General features: G+C 39.4%; 1 protein-coding gene across 1 annotated transcript in view; it reads left to right on the top strand.

Moving 5' to 3' along the window:
* The window catches only part of LOC121513471 (oxysterol-binding protein-related protein 10-like), a 61,450-nt gene that overhangs the window by 31,092 nt on the left and 13,011 nt on the right, over positions 1–17,347 (top strand). The window contains exons 5-7 of the mRNA XM_041793242.1: positions 3,268–3,580; positions 3,821–3,945; positions 13,741–13,905. Coding sequence (XP_041649176.1) covers positions 3,268–3,580; positions 3,821–3,945; positions 13,741–13,905 — 603 coding nt within the window. The remainder of the gene's footprint in view (positions 1–3,267; positions 3,581–3,820; positions 3,946–13,740; positions 13,906–17,347) is intronic.

Genomic DNA, 17,347 nt, shown 5'->3' on the forward strand with positions numbered 1-17,347 from the left:
AACCTGGGGGACAGCGTTTTCCCATCATGCCCTTGTTAGATGTGTTTTAGATGTGTCCTCTGGTACGGCGATCACTGCTGCTCATGTTTCTGTGGATTGTTGTCATTTGTCTTCTGCACCATGAGTGAAGTTATCCACTGAGTTGGGGGTGCAGATTTAACATCATGGTAAATTACTGCTTTTTGTCTGTCTCTTTGCTTCATCATTGGAGTTAGACACTTTACTTTGTCATTCAATGCATTTGACACTACATAAAGTATGAAAAGTAAAAAAAATATCCAACCAAAGTGAAAGAAAATAACACCATATCTGTTATAATGACTCTTAAATGTGTAAAACTACAACACTAAGTCCTGAAAACATGAGTTAAATCAACACTGATGATGCTTGTGCGTTAGAAAAACTCTGATTTAGTTTTAAAAATTCAACATATTAAAAGTTAAAGAGCAGAGACATGAACACACTTCTCTAGATTTAACACTCAGTGACATTTAACACTGGTGATTTTGCTGAGTGGGGATGGAAAGATCCGGATCATCTCAGTGATCCGGATCATCTGACTGTGCAGAGTAATAAGAACGGCCTCTTTTTCATTCAGTTGTTTTGCTTCATCAAATAATCAAACTTAGAAGTGCTCTGATTGGTGCAAAGATATTTTACTGCCACATCTCTCTCTAATTATAGTGAACCGGTTAAACTCTGATTTATATGATGTTTGGCGGAAGCAGTGATGTGGCTGAGTGATGAGGGTCAAAGGTCGTGACTCTGCTGTCGTTCAAATTAAAAAGCTGACTCGGTTCATTCATCAGAGACACAGAGAGCTTACTTAAACCTGTTAATTCACAGACATTGGCATCGACTCACTAGAACAGGGGTGTCAAACTCAAGGCCCGGGGTCCAAATCCGGCCCGTGGAACAGTCAAATCCGGCCCACAAGATTTTATCATATTTCTGTTGTAACTGGTCCATCAGTCTGAGGTCTAAAATATAGTATATTAGTATAAGTATACTAAGTATAAAAATGTAAACTTATCCTTGATGATTTAGGAAATCCTTGTTAAGTCATACAATCTGAAAAAATGAGTGAAAATAATTAGAAAAAAATTCAGGAATGTGGGAAAAGAAATTAATTTATTTTAATTTCACGTTTTCAATTTTGCACCTCACAATTAGGACTCAAACTAAGGATTGACTTTTTATTTCATACTTTTAGCATTTGAACTCACAATTTTGACTTCTTATATAACATTTTAAACATTTGGATTCATAAGTTTAATTCTTAAGTCATATTTTGACCTTTTAAACTATTTTGTATTTCATCTCATAATTTCAACTCCTAACTTTGACTTCATATAGTCTGACCTTTTAGACTCAATTTGAAAATTTGAATATATTTTGACTTTTAATTTCATGATTTTGACTTTCTTTCTAATATATTTGCCTTTTAAAAACATTATTTTCAATTTCATGTTTTGACCTTTTTGGACTGATAAATGTACTTTTCTCAGATTTTGAGCCTTTAAACTTATCTTTTTATTTTATTCTTTTTAATGTCAAAATCATTTATCAGCATTTATTTATCAGTTTATCATCAGGTTTTGTTCATATTAAATCTCTGGTGAAGTGAGGTTGACAATTTCTGGTTGAAAAGGTTAGACCAACAAAAGAGCAGCAAAGCCACGGTTCATTGTGAAGTCAAGCAGTGATAAGCATATTCTATATTTCACCTGAATAATAACCACTCTTATCAAAGCAACTAATATCTGTTCTTAGTATTCATTTGTGCCGTAGTATAAAGCCATTTTACAAATGTAAATCCCTTTTCTTAAAAACAGAATTAAAATTGGTTAAAATGGCAACAAAAGGGTGAGGAAAAGGTGGTGAAAAATAATAAAGTAGCAGAAATGGGTTAGAAATGGCAAGGATTAGATAAAAGTGGCAAAAAATAAGCAAATAATGGTGAAAAATTGGTTCAATGGTCAAAAGAAGTGGTAAAAAGTGATGAAAAAGTGGTAGAAATGGTTAAAAGTGGCATAAATGGGTGGAAAATGCAATGAAATCGAATTTAGAAGTGGGAAAATTGGTTTGAATTGGCAAAAATGGGCGAACTGAGGCAGAAAGATGGGCAGAAATTTAAAGAAATGGGTTAAGCTGTTAAAAAGTGGTAAAAAGGGTTAATAGTGTCAATAATGGGTCAACAGAGGCAACAACAGAAGTGGCAAAAGCAGGCAGAAGCAATGGAAAGGGTTTAAAACAGACAAAAAAAAGGGTTTAGAGTGGCTAAAGTTTGTTAAAATTGGCAACAATTGGTGGGGAAAAGTAATGGAAAATAATTCAAATGTGGCAAAATTGGTGTAAAGGGAAAAGTGGCAAAAGTGGGTCAAAGAAAGGCAAAAATTGTTCCAAATTGTGCAGAAATTGGTAAAAACAAAAGTGTCAAATAATAGTAACAAAATTTTAATGGGAAAAAAATCCTTTAAAAAATATTCTTAATGTGTTTTAAGGCACATGGTGACCCCATCTAAGTGTCTTGCAAATCCAGATGGGGTCCCGACCCCAAGGTTGAGAACCAGTGCTCTAAAGGATAACTAGTGGATGTATTTTGATTCTAGTTATAACCACAGACCGCTGCAGTACCTCATGTAGGGTGAAACCAGTGACGAGTACAGAATGAGAGGGGGTTTTATCTACAACCTGTTTGGCCTGATTTAAAAATGCAAAGTTTTTCTTCATAGTAACCCCATTTATTTTCAAAAACTCTTTAAATTTGAACTCCACCTGTTTGAATGTTTACCTGTGTTTATTCTGGAGTTCCTGAATAGCTTCATTGTTGTTTTTGTCATGTTTAATGATCATTTATTCCTTAAAAAAACATATTTTTAAGTTCCTTAATTCTGTGCTGATCTCCTCCAGTAAAACTTTTCCGTTATTACAGAACAAAAAAAGTGTCATCAGCAAACAAAACAAGCTTTAATACTACACACGTCACCTACTGTGCATCATTAAGAGTTCAGAGAGCCAACACTGACCCCTAGGGGGTGCCACAAGCAATGATCTGTGGTGGTCATTGGTATTTTCTCCTGATGAACAGTTTTATAAGGATGCACCATCATGGATTTTTGCTGATATGCAGATATTTACAGAATATTCTTAGCCAATATCAATAATTCACGTTGTAATCGAAATTATTCTGTAATTTAAAGACACTCTAACCTTTCTGTCGGTCACAGTAAAGATCTTTCTCCCTGTCTTCCTCCTTCACTACAGGACCTGATCCTCTTCAAGGCCTCCTCTGCAGCCACGCTCAGCTGCCTCGGCGGCTGTCTCTCCATGCTGCAGCACAACGTGGTCCAGGCTCTCAACCACAACCAGAACCAGAACCAGAACCACATCACCAGCCTGAGTCCCAGCCACAGCTCCTGTGGTCTGAGCCCGTCAGAGAGAGGGAAACCCCGTAGCATAGCCACGTCTGAGCCAGGAACCCTGAGGTCGACCGGTCAGAGTCCGGCACACGGCGTCCAAGAAAGTCCCAAACACAGCAGAGTCCCCCAGAACCAGAGTCCAGGACCAGCTGCTGCAGGTGAGTGAAGACGGACAGGGGAGTGTGTTGGGCTTTTCCTTTAAACATGATGCTGAAGCAGACTTCTCATCTGTAGATGGTGTTATTAGCATCAATAATCATTCATCCTATGTCAGCTATTTTAACGTTTCTGTTCTTTAAAGAAAAAAGGAGTTTTTTTTCTGCATTAGACACTGAGATGGATCACAGATCACAGATCAAGGATCAAGGATCAAGGATGTGTATTCATTCCTCTCTCAGATATTTCTACAGGACGGTCCCAGAGTCCGTCAGAGAGGAAAGTTAAAAATGGAGCTCCTCCATCCTCGTCCATATCCCCTCCTCCATCGGCTCAAACAGACGAAGACACAGACCGACTCTCTGAGGTAGGAGCTTCTATTTATTACATGCCACTCTGTTCCTAGTATGTGACTTTACATCCAGCAGGGCTCAGGCAGCCTAGTGGTCAGGGCACACCCCTATTTAAGGAAGTCAGCCTTACGGGCAGCATGGGTCTGAGTCTAACCCGTGGCTCCTGTCCTACTCAGTTTCCCCACGCCACCCACTGTCCTCTCCTTTCCAAACAAAGACAAAAAACACTCATTTTTGATCAGGTTTTCTGCAGCAGCTGTTTACAGTCCATTTTTATGTTTGTGAGCAGTAGTGGCTGTTTGTTGGCCAGGTCTGGTGGTCCTTGTCGTCTCCACACTTCCAGTCAGCGTAGGCTCTCAGAAGGTAAAGTCTGATAAATTCCTGTCAATCTGAACTTTCACAGAAACGATCAGTAATGGTGACAGTCTGAAAGTTACACAGCAAGAGAGAGAGCCAGGCAGGAAACCGAATCAAAAACCAGTAACAGGTGATGGTACATAAAAGACTGGTTTTAGGATTTCATTGAAACCCTTCCATGTATAAAAATCCACATTTAGGTGACCCCACTTAGACCATGCATCAATAGGGATTAATATCCAATCAGAGTCTTTGAAGCAGAGATAGACTCAGTGAGGGTTCATGAATCTCCCTCTCTTCGTCGTTTATTTTCTTCATACTGTGTTTATGTCACTAAAAATCCTGTTTAAATGGTTTTAGCATTCATCATATTCCCTTCATGTCTGCCAGAATTGTTTGTATAGTTTTCAGTGATGCTGCATGTGCAAAATCCTGTTGCTATAAAGTCTAAAACAACCCTAAAACATGCTCTCCATGAACTTTATTAGAAGTGGACACAGCTCAATGTCATGCTGTTTTTGAAGCATTTCTCTCAAGTGACCAGTAGGGGGCCCACTCTACTCTGCTAGGTATTAAATCAGATCTGAAGTAGGGAAACATTTTCCTGATGGCTCCATGGTAACTGTCAAGTCTTCTTCACAAGCTATGATCCTATGTAAAGGGTTAGGGTTAAAGTGTTTAAAACACTGGGAACTACAATCAGACTGATGTCTTTTTTCAGAGTTTGGCCGTAGTAAAGAAGCTCAGAGGAGTTCATGTTTAGTTCAGTAAGTCTAAGGAAGTGTCTATAATTTGGAGAAGAGGGTAGAGAGCGAAATCCTTGAACAGCCTTCCATATATTGATCCATCATTGAAATCTCCCATATCACTTCTATTTTTACTGATAAAGCCATTAAGGACAGGAATTTGCCCCTTAAAACACATTCAAAAATGTTATTTGTAAATATAGCTCCAATTTTTAAAGCCCTGATAAAAACCGATCAAAACTACCAAATGTTTCAATACTTTCAGGATTTTAACCCTCTAGGTCCTTGATCCCAAATCTGGGGTCGTGGACCCTCTTAGGGGGGCACCAGAGATCTCAGGGGGCACGAGGCTCTGTCAGCTCTAATATGTGCAGATTAGATTTGCACATACCAACAGAAATCAAGGTATAACACTTATAAATAATTCATACACTGATTGTTGGGCAGAATGATTTGTGTTTAGGGCTACTTTGTTTGAATTTACACAAAAAATAATTAAAATATATCTCAAATTTGGCCGTGTTGGTCCAGGGGGCCTTGGGTTTTCTTAGATACAAGTAGGGAGGGGCTCAAAGGAAGCTTGGAAGCCACTGCTCTAGATGACATTTTAATGGCATGATGTCTCCAGCTTATATAAGAAACACACCCAAAGGACTTCTTTTCTAGATGATAGAGGTGGGGGATGATGGATTTTTCTTCAAATCAAAGGATAACAGCAACAGAGATTTTGATGGTTAATAAGTCTTTATGTAGTGTCAGATTTAATGTGTGTTTAAATCATCAACAGAACAAAAACAGAAATAAAAAACAGAGGAAAAAAATCTTTAACAGGAGCAAACTCTAGAACCTTCATCTTGAATTAAGATATCGTTCCAGTCTTACCAGCATTTCCTCTCTCTCTATAATCATATCATCACAGATATACCAGCAATATTTCCCCATCCTCTTAAGACTAAAACCATTCCATCCTTTGCCAATGAAGGATGATTTCATCTTTTCAAGACTATGAACATTCTATCCTTTGCTTTTAAGGATGATGACATCCTATGACCACTTTTAACATTCCATCCTTTGTGTAAGAAAGATGATATCATCCTTTAAGGACTATATGCATTCAGTCCTTTGTGTATGAAAGATGACGTCATCCTATAAGGACTATAAACATTCCACCCTTTGTGTATGAAAGATGATGTCATCCTATAAGAACTTTAAACATTCCATCCTTTGTGTATGAAAGATGACGTCATCCTATAAGGACTATAAACATTCCACCCTTTGTGTATGAAAGATGATGTCATCCTATAAGAACTTTAAACATTCCATCCTTTGTGTGTGAAAGATGACATCATCCTATAAGGACTATATGCATTCAGTCCTTTGTGTATGAAAGATGACGTCATCCTATAAGGACTATGAACATTCCATCCTTTGTGTATGAATGATGACGTCATCCTATAAGGACTATAATCATTCCATCCTTTGCCAATGAAAGATGACGCCATCCTATGAGGACTATAAACATTCCATCCTTTGCCTATGCAAGATGATGTCATCAAATAAGGACTATAAACATTCCATCCTTTGCCTATGAAAGATGATGTCATCCTATAAGAACTTTAAACATACCATCCTTTGTGTATGAAAGATGACTACATCCTATAAGAACTTTAAACATTCCATCCTTTGTGTATGAAAGATGACATCATCCTATAAGGACTATAAACTGTCCATCCTTTGCCAATAAAAGATGATGTCATCCTTTCAAGACTATAAACATTCCATCCTATAAGGACTATGAACATTCCAGTCTTTGCCAATAAAAGATGGCATCATCCTATAAGGACTATAAACAGTCCATCCTTTGCCAATGAAAGATGATTTAATCTTTTCAAGACTATGAATACTCTATCCTTTGTTTTAAAGGTTGATGTCATCCTATTAGAACTATGCACATTCCATCCTTTGTGTATGAAAAATGATGTCATCCTATAAGGACTATAAACATTCCATCCTTTGCCTATGAAAGATGATGTCATCCTTTCAAGACTAAAACCATTCAATCCTTTGCCTATGAAAGGTGATGTCATCCTTTCAAGACTAAAACCATTCCCTCCGTTGCCAATGAAAGATGACGTCATCCTATAAGGACTATAAACATTCCATCCTTTGCCTATGAAAGATGACGCCATCCATAAGAACTATAAACATTCCATCCTTTGCCTATGAAAGATGACGCCATCCATAAGAACTATAAACATTCCATCCTTAGCCTATGAAAGATGACGCCTAAACATTCCATCCTTTGCCTATGAAGGGTGATGTCATCCTTTCAAGACTAAAACCATTCCCTCCGTTGCCAATGAAAGATGACGTCATCCTATAAGGACTATAAACATTCCATCCTTTGCCTATGAAAGATGACGCCATCCATAAGAACTATAAACATTCCATCCTTTGCCTATGAAAGATGACGCCATCCATAAGAACTATAAACATTCCATCCTTAGCCTATTAAAGATGACGCCTAAACATTCCATCCTTTGCCTATGAAAGATGACGCCATCCATAAGAACTATAAACATTCCATCCTTAGCCTATGAAAGATGATGCCTAAACATTCCATCCTTTGCCTATGAAAGATGACGCCATCCATAAGAACTATAAACATTCCATCCATTGCCAATGAAAGATGACGCCATCCATAAGAACTATAAACATTCCTTGCTTTGCCTATAAAAGATGTTGTCATCCTATCAAGACTATAAACATTCCATCCTTTGCCTCTGAAAGATGATGTCATCCTTTCAAGACTAAAACCATTCCATCTTTTGTGTATGAAACATGATTTCATCCTATAAGGAGTATAAATATTCCATTATTTGCCTATGAAGAACGTTCTCATCCTTTCAAAACTATAAAACTTTCTATCTTTTGCCCATGAAAGATGATGTCATCCTTCCAAGACTATAAACATTCCATCATTTGCATATGAAAGATGACATCATCCTATAAGGACTATAAACATTCCATCCTTTGCCTATGAAAGATTGTATCATCTGTCTGCCTTGGTAGTTAAAATTAGATTTGCACATATAAACACATAACACCTAAAAAAAATAATCCATGCAATGGCTGCTGGGTAAAAGAATTTGTGTTTAGGGCTTTTTTAGGATGTAGAAAAAAAAATTACAGTTTATGTTAATTATGGACACAAAGTTTCACTTTTTTTGTGTTGGTCCCGGGGGGGCTCAAGTTTTCTTAGATACAAGGGGATGGGTGGGGGCTCAATGGAAAAAAGTTTGGAACCACGAGTTTAGAGAATTAGAGATGAGTGGAAAAAGTACAAAGTAGACGTGTTTATGCATAAATGATCTCTGAGTTTACCCACTGAGCTACACAGGTGAACAAAGAAAGCAGAGAGGTGTTTTAAAACACAGAAATAAGAGGTTTCCACTCTCATTTCCTTATGTTTAATAATTTACCTCCATTCTAAACATATCCATAACCAGATGTGTCAGTGGGAAGGTGCTGATGTTCAGGAGTCAGATGATCTTATAATCTGCTGGTTGCCATGACAGCAAACAAGGAATTACAAGTTCAACCTGAATCCATCTGATGGGTGGAGGATTAACGGCGATTATAACCAAGAGTCTCTTTCTGCAGTGTCGTCTTCCCCCAGACACTCATGGCTCTGATTGCAGTGTGGGTTTATTGATATCATACATGAAGTCTTTACAGGAAGTGAGACTAAAGCATGATGGACATGTTTTATAATCTTTAAAGGCTGGCATCATCTTTAAAGGCAAGGATGGAATATTTTATGAGTGTAAAAGAATGGTATATTCCTTAAAGGGCAAGGTTGGAATGTTTTATAAACTGAAGGGGATGACACCATCTGTGAAGGCAAGGATGAAATGTTTTATAAGCTTTAAATGATAACATCATCTTTAAAGGCAAGAACGGAATGGTTTATAAACTATAGATCATGACATTAACTTGAAAGGCAAGGATTGAATGTTTGATAATCTGTAAGGCCTGACATAAGCTTCAAAGGCAACGATGGAATGTTTCATCAACTATAAATGATGACATCAACTTAAAAGGCAAGGATAAAATGTCTTATAATCTGTAAAGGCTGACATCATCTTAAAGGCAAGGTTGGAATGTTTTATACATTTTAGAGGATGACACATCCATAAAGGCAAGGATCGAATGTTTTATAGCTTTTAAGGAAAACATCATCTTTAAAGGAGGATGATGTAGAGGATGACACCATCTGTAAAGGCAAGGTTGGAATCTTTTAAAGACTTTTAAAGATGGCATCATCTGTAAAGGCAAGGATGGAATGTTTTATAAATTGTAGAGGATGACACTGTCTGTAAAGGCAAGGATGGAATGTTTTATAAATTGTAGAGGATGACACTGTCTGTAAAGGAAAGGATGGAATGTTTTATAAATTGTAGAGAATGACACTATCTCTAAAGGCAAGGTTGTAATGTTTTATAAACTCAAGAGGAAAACATCCTCTCTGAAGGCAAGAATGGTTTGTTTTAGGCTTTAAAGGATGACAGTTTAAACAGTTTATTGTGCAGGTAAGTGAAGAGGGGAGGGGGGATTCCAAGAGTCCAAGAGGGAGTGAGAGTGTGTTGGAGCTGGCTGTGGTGATCTGAGCAGGAGGGCACTGGAAGAAGGAGGAGAGGCACGTTAGAGGTAAGCACAAATAGTTCAAACACTGGAGATTACTTGAATAAATCATCAAAAGAGCACTAGAAACTTCTCTGGGGGATCTGGAGAAGGAGCCCGGAGCTGACGTTTACCGTGTGGTAAGGTAGACAAGACTCAGGCGCTGTAGAGAGCTGCAGCCGGTCTTAAGTAGCGTGAGTCAATCAGTGATTCGCTGCAGGTGTGACTCTCCACAGCACCAGGGGGGCAGGGTGAATGCCTCAGGAGAAACACAGGAAAGTTACAAGCCCGCAACCAGCTCCGGAAACCGGAAGTTAACAAATAAAACACTCAATACAAAATAAAACACCACAGGAACAACTCTTTCTCTCCTTGAAGACATCTGCATCTAAAGCCTGGGACTCCCTGAGTGAAAAGTTGAGATGTGGCAGTACAGCTGTAATGTTGCTGTAATATTTCAAAAAAGTTCTCAGCATGTAGAAAACTTTAAAATACGATCCCAGTTTATGAATTTGAACTGGTCAGATTTGTTTTATTATGGAGCTGCAGAGTGAAAACGTGAGGATCATGTGATCAGAGTTGACAATGAGGACAGGGGGAGCAGCTGCAGCACAGATATGAGAATACGAGCTGTACCATCATGGAGACGGGGGGGGGGGGGGGGGGTAACAAAATGAGGGCAACGAGAGAAATGAGAGAGAGGAGGATCTGATGTAGTACAGTGTGTATGTGTGGGGGAGAAAGGGGGCAGGGCCTGATGGATGTAGAGGATTGCAAGCGTCACTGTAAATCCATCTGTCAGGAGTGAAGCAGGGAGCTCTTCTTCATCTCCTCTTCATCACTGGTGATTCTCTTACTCCTCTGGCTCTGCCCCCTTGGCTCTCTCAGTGGGATTCTGGGTGTCTGGATGTAATCAGGGGTCCCCCCCCCCCTCGCGCCAACATGAAGTCCATCAGGATGCCAAACAAGTCAGCAGGGGCGTCCAATCAGAGCAACGTGAGTGTGACATCAGCAGTGTGTGTGAGTCCACGAATGGTGTGATATTTTCTCATGATAATGCTTTAACGCTGGGCTGAGCAGTTAAAAATAGTTGGTTCCTTGTTGTGTGAGTGATAAATGTCAGCTTTTGTTTGAGTGTAAGAATGTGAGCATGAAGGGTTAAAGAGGAAGTAAACTCAAGTCTTACACAACCATCCTTTACTTCAAAAATGGAGCTGTTGCACTGCAAATTCTCCGGTGCTTACCAAGATTTAAAAACTTTAAATTAAGAAGTGTTAGATAATTGATCTTGTTTTAAAAGTTAATTTCTTATTTTAACTTTATATTATAATCTTAAATCAAGTATGATCATATGTTTTTTGTCTCAATTAGTCAGGAAGTCCCTGAACTAAGTAAATAACTCTTAAAATAAGCTACATTAGTTCTCTCACACAGTCTCAAAGTAGATCTAGTTTCAAGAGTCAGTAACAAACTCAAGTTGCTTGAATTAAGAATCAAACAAAAGCATAATGATTGTTTGCTATTCCACGTTTTTCTGTGTTATTTGCTTAAATCACCCACTGGGTTGATCTTAGGTCTCATTTTTTTTACAGAGGCCTGACTTTGAATGAAAAATGTTGATGTAGAACTGAGATGGTTGAGAGATAACAGAGCATTATTTTAATTTCTATTCTTCCTTCGTTTCTTTTGGATTGTCTTGTCTTCCTTTGGCATTAGAACATATTTTTTGGATGATGATTTCCGTTTGCTCTGTGGTGCAAAAGTTCCGTTAAAATGTCTTTGAGCCATAAAAAGGTCTTGAATGTTGTCAGACGGATTTTGAGAATGTGCAGCAGCCCTGACTCACTGCTGATTGAGCTGACAGTTTAATAAATGGTGACAGTTATCATAACTGCCATCCTGGTTGTGATTTCAGTAGAAACATTGAGATGTATGGTCTAAAAAAAAATGGACTGGTTTTAAGTTTTACGCTTTAGTTTTAACATAAATTCAGACTGGGGCTGCACGGTGGCACAGGGGTTGGTGCAGTTCCCTCCCAGCCAGAAGGTTTGCTTCCTGGTAAGGGTCCTTCTGTGTGGAGTTTGCATGGTCTCCCTGTGTACGTGTGGGTTCTCTCGGGGTACTCCAAGTTCCTCCCACCACCAAAAACATGCTCGTTAGGGTGAAATTCTAGAAATATATTTGCTTATATTGAGTATATTTCACTTACTTTATGGCTTTAATGTGGGCGGGGCTAATATATGGGCTGGTGATGTCATCGGCCCACAGTAGGAATGACTCCGCCCCTCTAACACTACAATACAAAATCACAGCAGTTCATCTCAGTACAGTCTGTTGTTAGCTGATGACACTACCTTTATTGAAAGTTAACAGTCAGTTGAATGCTGTTTTTATGTTAACTATGAGGTAAATTTACCAAATCTATCAGCTACAGTGGTCTATGGATCATTGAAAGACACTGTTAAATGAAAATAAATCTGTATTTAGGTATGTTGCATGGTAGGTCACTGTGTTTTGAACCCCTAGTTTAGATTTCAGTCAAATAAAACATCTCATGGCGACTGTAGACATGTCAGTACTCAACTTTTGTTGTTTTTGAAAAGAAAACAACTCACTGCTGTTCTTTGTTCTTCTTTTAACAAAGAAATGTGGTCAAGTTTTGATAAAACTGGCGCTTTAGCAGCATCCACGCTAATCTCTGCCAACATAATTGTAGCAGCCTCTTGTTGCTGCTTGCTTACGTCATGTCTGAAAGCGCTGATTGGTCCTGTCACTTTCTAACCGGGCCCAAACGGTTCAGACGGGAGCTTTGCAAGCTGGATTTACCAGTGAGAAACATGGAAACAGGCGTATCCATCTGCTTTGCAAGCTTAGGTCTTTAATTCATCAGTGAAATGAGGATTCGATTGTTTAATCAGCTGTTTGAACCAGAACGTGGCGGCTGTTTGCAGCTGTAGAGAGATGGAGTGATGTTCTGTGTGATCTGTGGCCGTGCTACTCTCACTCTTATATAAGCTCCCAATAAACCTGGATGGTGATGAATTATTGAACACGCCGTCTTATTTTAGACTCTCAGCTGTGAGGAACAGTCACTCTGGTCCATAATCCTGTTCACAGCTTCATCTCAGTCAGATTACACATGTGCACGGGTCCGACCCAGTCAGCTCCATGTTTATTTAATCCAGACTGCTCTAATTTCTTTATAAACAGGTTCATCGCTGAGGGGATCATGTGACCAGGGAAACATTAAAGTGTTGTTTTTATGATGATTTACAGAGAGAAGACAGGTGAAAAATATAAACAGCAGTAAATAAGAGGAAACACAGGAACCATCCTCTTCAACAGCCACACACTTTCACAGGTTCTGGTTCCAGGAGTAGACCTGGCCTTTCTGAACATTTCAGAATCCTAAAACCAACCAACCGACCAACCAACCAACCGACCAACCAACCATCTGAATACTCATGACTAGAGTATGTTTGATCAAAGTTTTCAAAACCACGTCTGTAAGTGGCGTTCGACAACAGCATTAAGAAATGGAGAAAAAGTAAAGTCACATATCCCACAATCCATTGTGATTTCTGTTTTTTTCTGTATGGCTTATTTTTTTTAAAACCATATCTTCCTGTATTCTTCCTACATAAATCTTTATTGCAGTGTTAACATAATTGTCTATTTCCTGCTGTGTTGATATCAACAGCCAGTTGATGTTTGCAGGTAAATATTTTAGTTTAACAGCGGGCTCCACCAACCAGAGACGTCTCTGTGACCCTCTGTCCAGGGACAGTCTTTTAAGAGGCCTGTCCCCAGCCCGTTTTAACTGGAACTTAAAAAAAAAAAAAACTCCCTCAAAGTTCACTAGTGTGAGTCAGAATCATCAGATTTACATGTGTGGCTTTTACTCATGATTTTCCTTCTGATGTCTCTTCTGTGTAAACAGTGTTTGTAAAGATTTACCAAAGCTCTATCAACACATGATTCTCAGAGCATCATTAACATTTATGCCCGCCTTACTTCCCACAGCATCATCAACAGAGTCAGAGCAGCAATTCAGAGACCCCAGACCCCAGCGAGGAGACGACGGACACGGACGACAACGAGGAGGAGGAGCTCGGAGTTCAGGAGGAGCAAAGGAGCATCATCATCCACCTCCTGTCTCAGCTCAAACTGGGCATGGACCTCACACGGGTAAGAACAGAGTCCAGGACGTCCTGAATCTTACACACAGTGCTGTGAAGAAGTCTTGATCCTCCACATTAAACTAATCTTACTGTTAGACAAAGATAACCAGAGTCAATACAAAAGTCCGTTTTTAATTATCATTTCATTTATTAAGGGACGAAAAGCCATCCAAACCTACCTGGTCCTACATGACAAAGTCATCACCCCCCTTGATAAGTCATGGATTTACTGTAAATCTGAGTTCAGTTTGACTGTCCACATCCAGGCCTGATTACTGCCAGACCTGCTGAATCCAGAAATCCCTAAAACCAGGGGTGTCAAACCCAGTCACAGCAGGGGCCGGATTCTGAATTTGGGTCTAACCTGGGGGCCTAACAGGGTCAACATTTAACCATTGACTATTAACTATTAACCTAAATGATTCTGAGATTAAAAGGTCAACATGATGAGTTAAAATCTGAGAAAAAAGTCAAACTTATGAGTTTAAAAGTTAAAAACAGGACATTTAAAGTCAAAATAATGTTTTTAAAAGGCAAAATATGAGATAGAGTACTGAAACCATGATTTTTGATAGTCAAAAAATTATGAGATAAACATCGAAATTGTGAGTTTAAAATGTCAACCTATGAGATTAAATTTCAAATTCATGAGTTTTGAAAGTCAAATATGAAATAAATAAAAAAATCTGGAGTTTTAAAGGTAAAAACAGGAGATCAAAGTAAAAGTTGGTCGATAAATTGGTCAGCAAAACTGAGATTAAATCAAAAATCATGACATTTAACAATCAGAATGTGAGATGAACATCATCAACATCATGAACCTTCCCAGGAGTGGCCGGCCAACTAAAATGACTCCAAGAGCGCGTGGACGACTCATCCAGGAGGTCCCAGAAGAATCCAGAACAACATCTAAAGACCTGCAGGCCTCATTTGACTCAGTTAAGGTCAGAGTTTATGACTCAAGGCCAAAACCACTGCTGAGCAGAAAGAACAGGCTTGTCTCGCATTTGACTAAAAACATCCTGATGATCCCCAAGACATGACCTCAGGCTCATGTGCACCTGGGTTATGGAGCAGGACAACGATCCCAAACACTCCAGCAAGTCCATCTCTGAATGGACTGAAAATTAAATGAAGGTTTCGGAGTGGTCTAGTCAGAGTCTGGACTTAGATCTGGTTGAGATGCTGTGGCATGACTTTAAACAGGCTGTTCATGCTGGAAAACCCTCCAAAGTGGCTGAAATAAAACAATTCTGCAGAGAAGAGTGGGACAACATTCCTCCACAGTGATGTAAAAGACTCTTTGGCAGTTATCACAAAAGCTTGCTACAGGTGATGCTGCCAAGAAAAGACATTTTCACATCAGACCAGGTAGGTTATGATGGTGTTTTTGAATGAAATCATCATTTAAACAGACTTTTACTCAGTCTTCTTAGCTTGGTATTAAAATAAGTTTGATGATCTGAAACATTTAAGTGTGAAAAATATAAAAATAAGAACTCATGAAGGGCAACAATACTTTTTCCCATTGGTAAAAATGTTAAATGTTTTTATAGTTGATCAAAGTCTTCATCTCTCATCTTCTTCACCCCCAGTGTTTGGTGTGTCAGATGTGTCCTGATCATGTGATCGCTCTGATTCTTTCAGATCACTGATCTGGATCAAACAGACCCTGAATACCTGCAGGTGGGGGCAGGGTTATAGAGCTGATTTATGTATAGCAGACCTTCTCTGACTGATTCCAAACCCCCTCCCCCCATCAGCTGACCCTCTGTCCTTCCTGTGAGCTTATTGACCGGAGGGAGCAGGGGGGCAGAGTCAATGCTGTTTGACTTTGGCCCTCCACCAGATCACTAAAGTGACGGGGGTCGTGGTCCTGTGGGTGTTCAGGTTACATAACAGACTTCACTTTTATGTAATCATACAGCAGAAAGAGACACAATAGAAGAGGATTATCTCAGTGTGGAGCTGTCAGAGAGATCAGCTGACTGAGATCAGCTGACTGAGATCAGCTGACTGACCCTCCAGGTGTTAAAGGAACAGTTGGACTCACTGATGGACTCAGAGGGCAGAGAGGGTTGGGTGATTGATGAAATGCCTTCTTAGTGATCAGGGTTTTATCTGCTGTCTTTTACTGTTAAAGATCAGTTTCATCTAGGGATGTACGATATCATCACCATGAAATCAGGATCAGCAGATAATACCTCTAAGGCTCCCTCCACACGGAGACAAATTCAGGATTATTTGTTTTTTTGTCATATCGTCGTTTCATCCCCCGTTAGGAGGCTGTAAACGCTACTTTTTGAAAACAAGTCCCAGAGTGAACAAATCTGTAAATGCTTACAGTTTAGTCTCTGTGTGGACAGCCAACCGCATTTTTCTTGAAACATTACGTCATACATAGCCAATGTAAGCTGCGTGCACAGGTCAAACCAAAACAACTATGACGGGTTACAAGGCTGTATTCATGCTGCAGAAGCTACTGAGCTGGTTTTTACATTGGAGTATGGTTTTTACAGAAAAATCTGATGCTCCTTTAACACCACAGAGAACAACAAATGGTCATGGAGAACATTGCCTCTGTTCTCTCACGAGCATTCATGTTCGTCGCCATCTTCTTGTTCTTGTGTCTGTGTACAGCGCAAAAGCTTCATTTGAATGCTCTGTAATAGTAACCTGACACGCCAAATGGATTTGTTTCACACATCCATCTGGAAAACCTTCAATACTAAGCCTTTGGGAAAGGACAGAGAATTTTAAAAAAACTCGGAGTGTGATATGATGAACGTTCTGTCTGTCTTTACGGGCCAATCAGAGCAACAAAACATGTGACGTAGCCTCGGCTGAAGTTTAATAACACGAACTATGGCAACTGTAGACATGTCAGTACTCGACTTTTGGCGTCTTTGAAAAGAAAACAACTCACTGTTGTTCTTTGTTCTTCTTTTAACGATGAAATGTCAAGTTCTGATAAAACTGGCGCTTTAGCAGCATCCACGCTAACATCTTCCACCATTATTGCACAGGCCTCTTCTCGCTGCTTGTTTACATCATGACTCCGCCGCGCCTGAAAGTACTGCCCCTTGTCGCTGATTGGTCCTGTCACTTTCTAACCAGGCCCAGACAGGAGCTTTGCAAGATGGATTCACCAGTGAGAAACAAGGAAACAGGTGTATCCATCTGCTTTGCAAGGTTGCTGTAGTAGTGGTGGGAGCATCAATACTACAACGTCGATATACAGATATTTACAAAGTACTCTTTTGGTATCGATCTCTCTGGCAAAGTACCGATACCAAATGCGTACTATAAAATACGTCTCACCACTGCTTCTCTGCCGAGCGCCTCCATGCCTCTCTCTCCAAAAGGCTGTTTTAACTTTACTGCTCGTCCGTGTCGCGTGAATTTGGAGACCAATCGGACACGTTGATCCTGCCGTACCATGTGACATT

The sequence above is a fragment of the Cheilinus undulatus genome, linkage group 8, assembly GCF_018320785.1.
Source record: "Cheilinus undulatus linkage group 8, ASM1832078v1, whole genome shotgun sequence".
Classification (NCBI taxonomy): domain Eukaryota; kingdom Metazoa; phylum Chordata; class Actinopteri; order Labriformes; family Labridae; genus Cheilinus; species Cheilinus undulatus.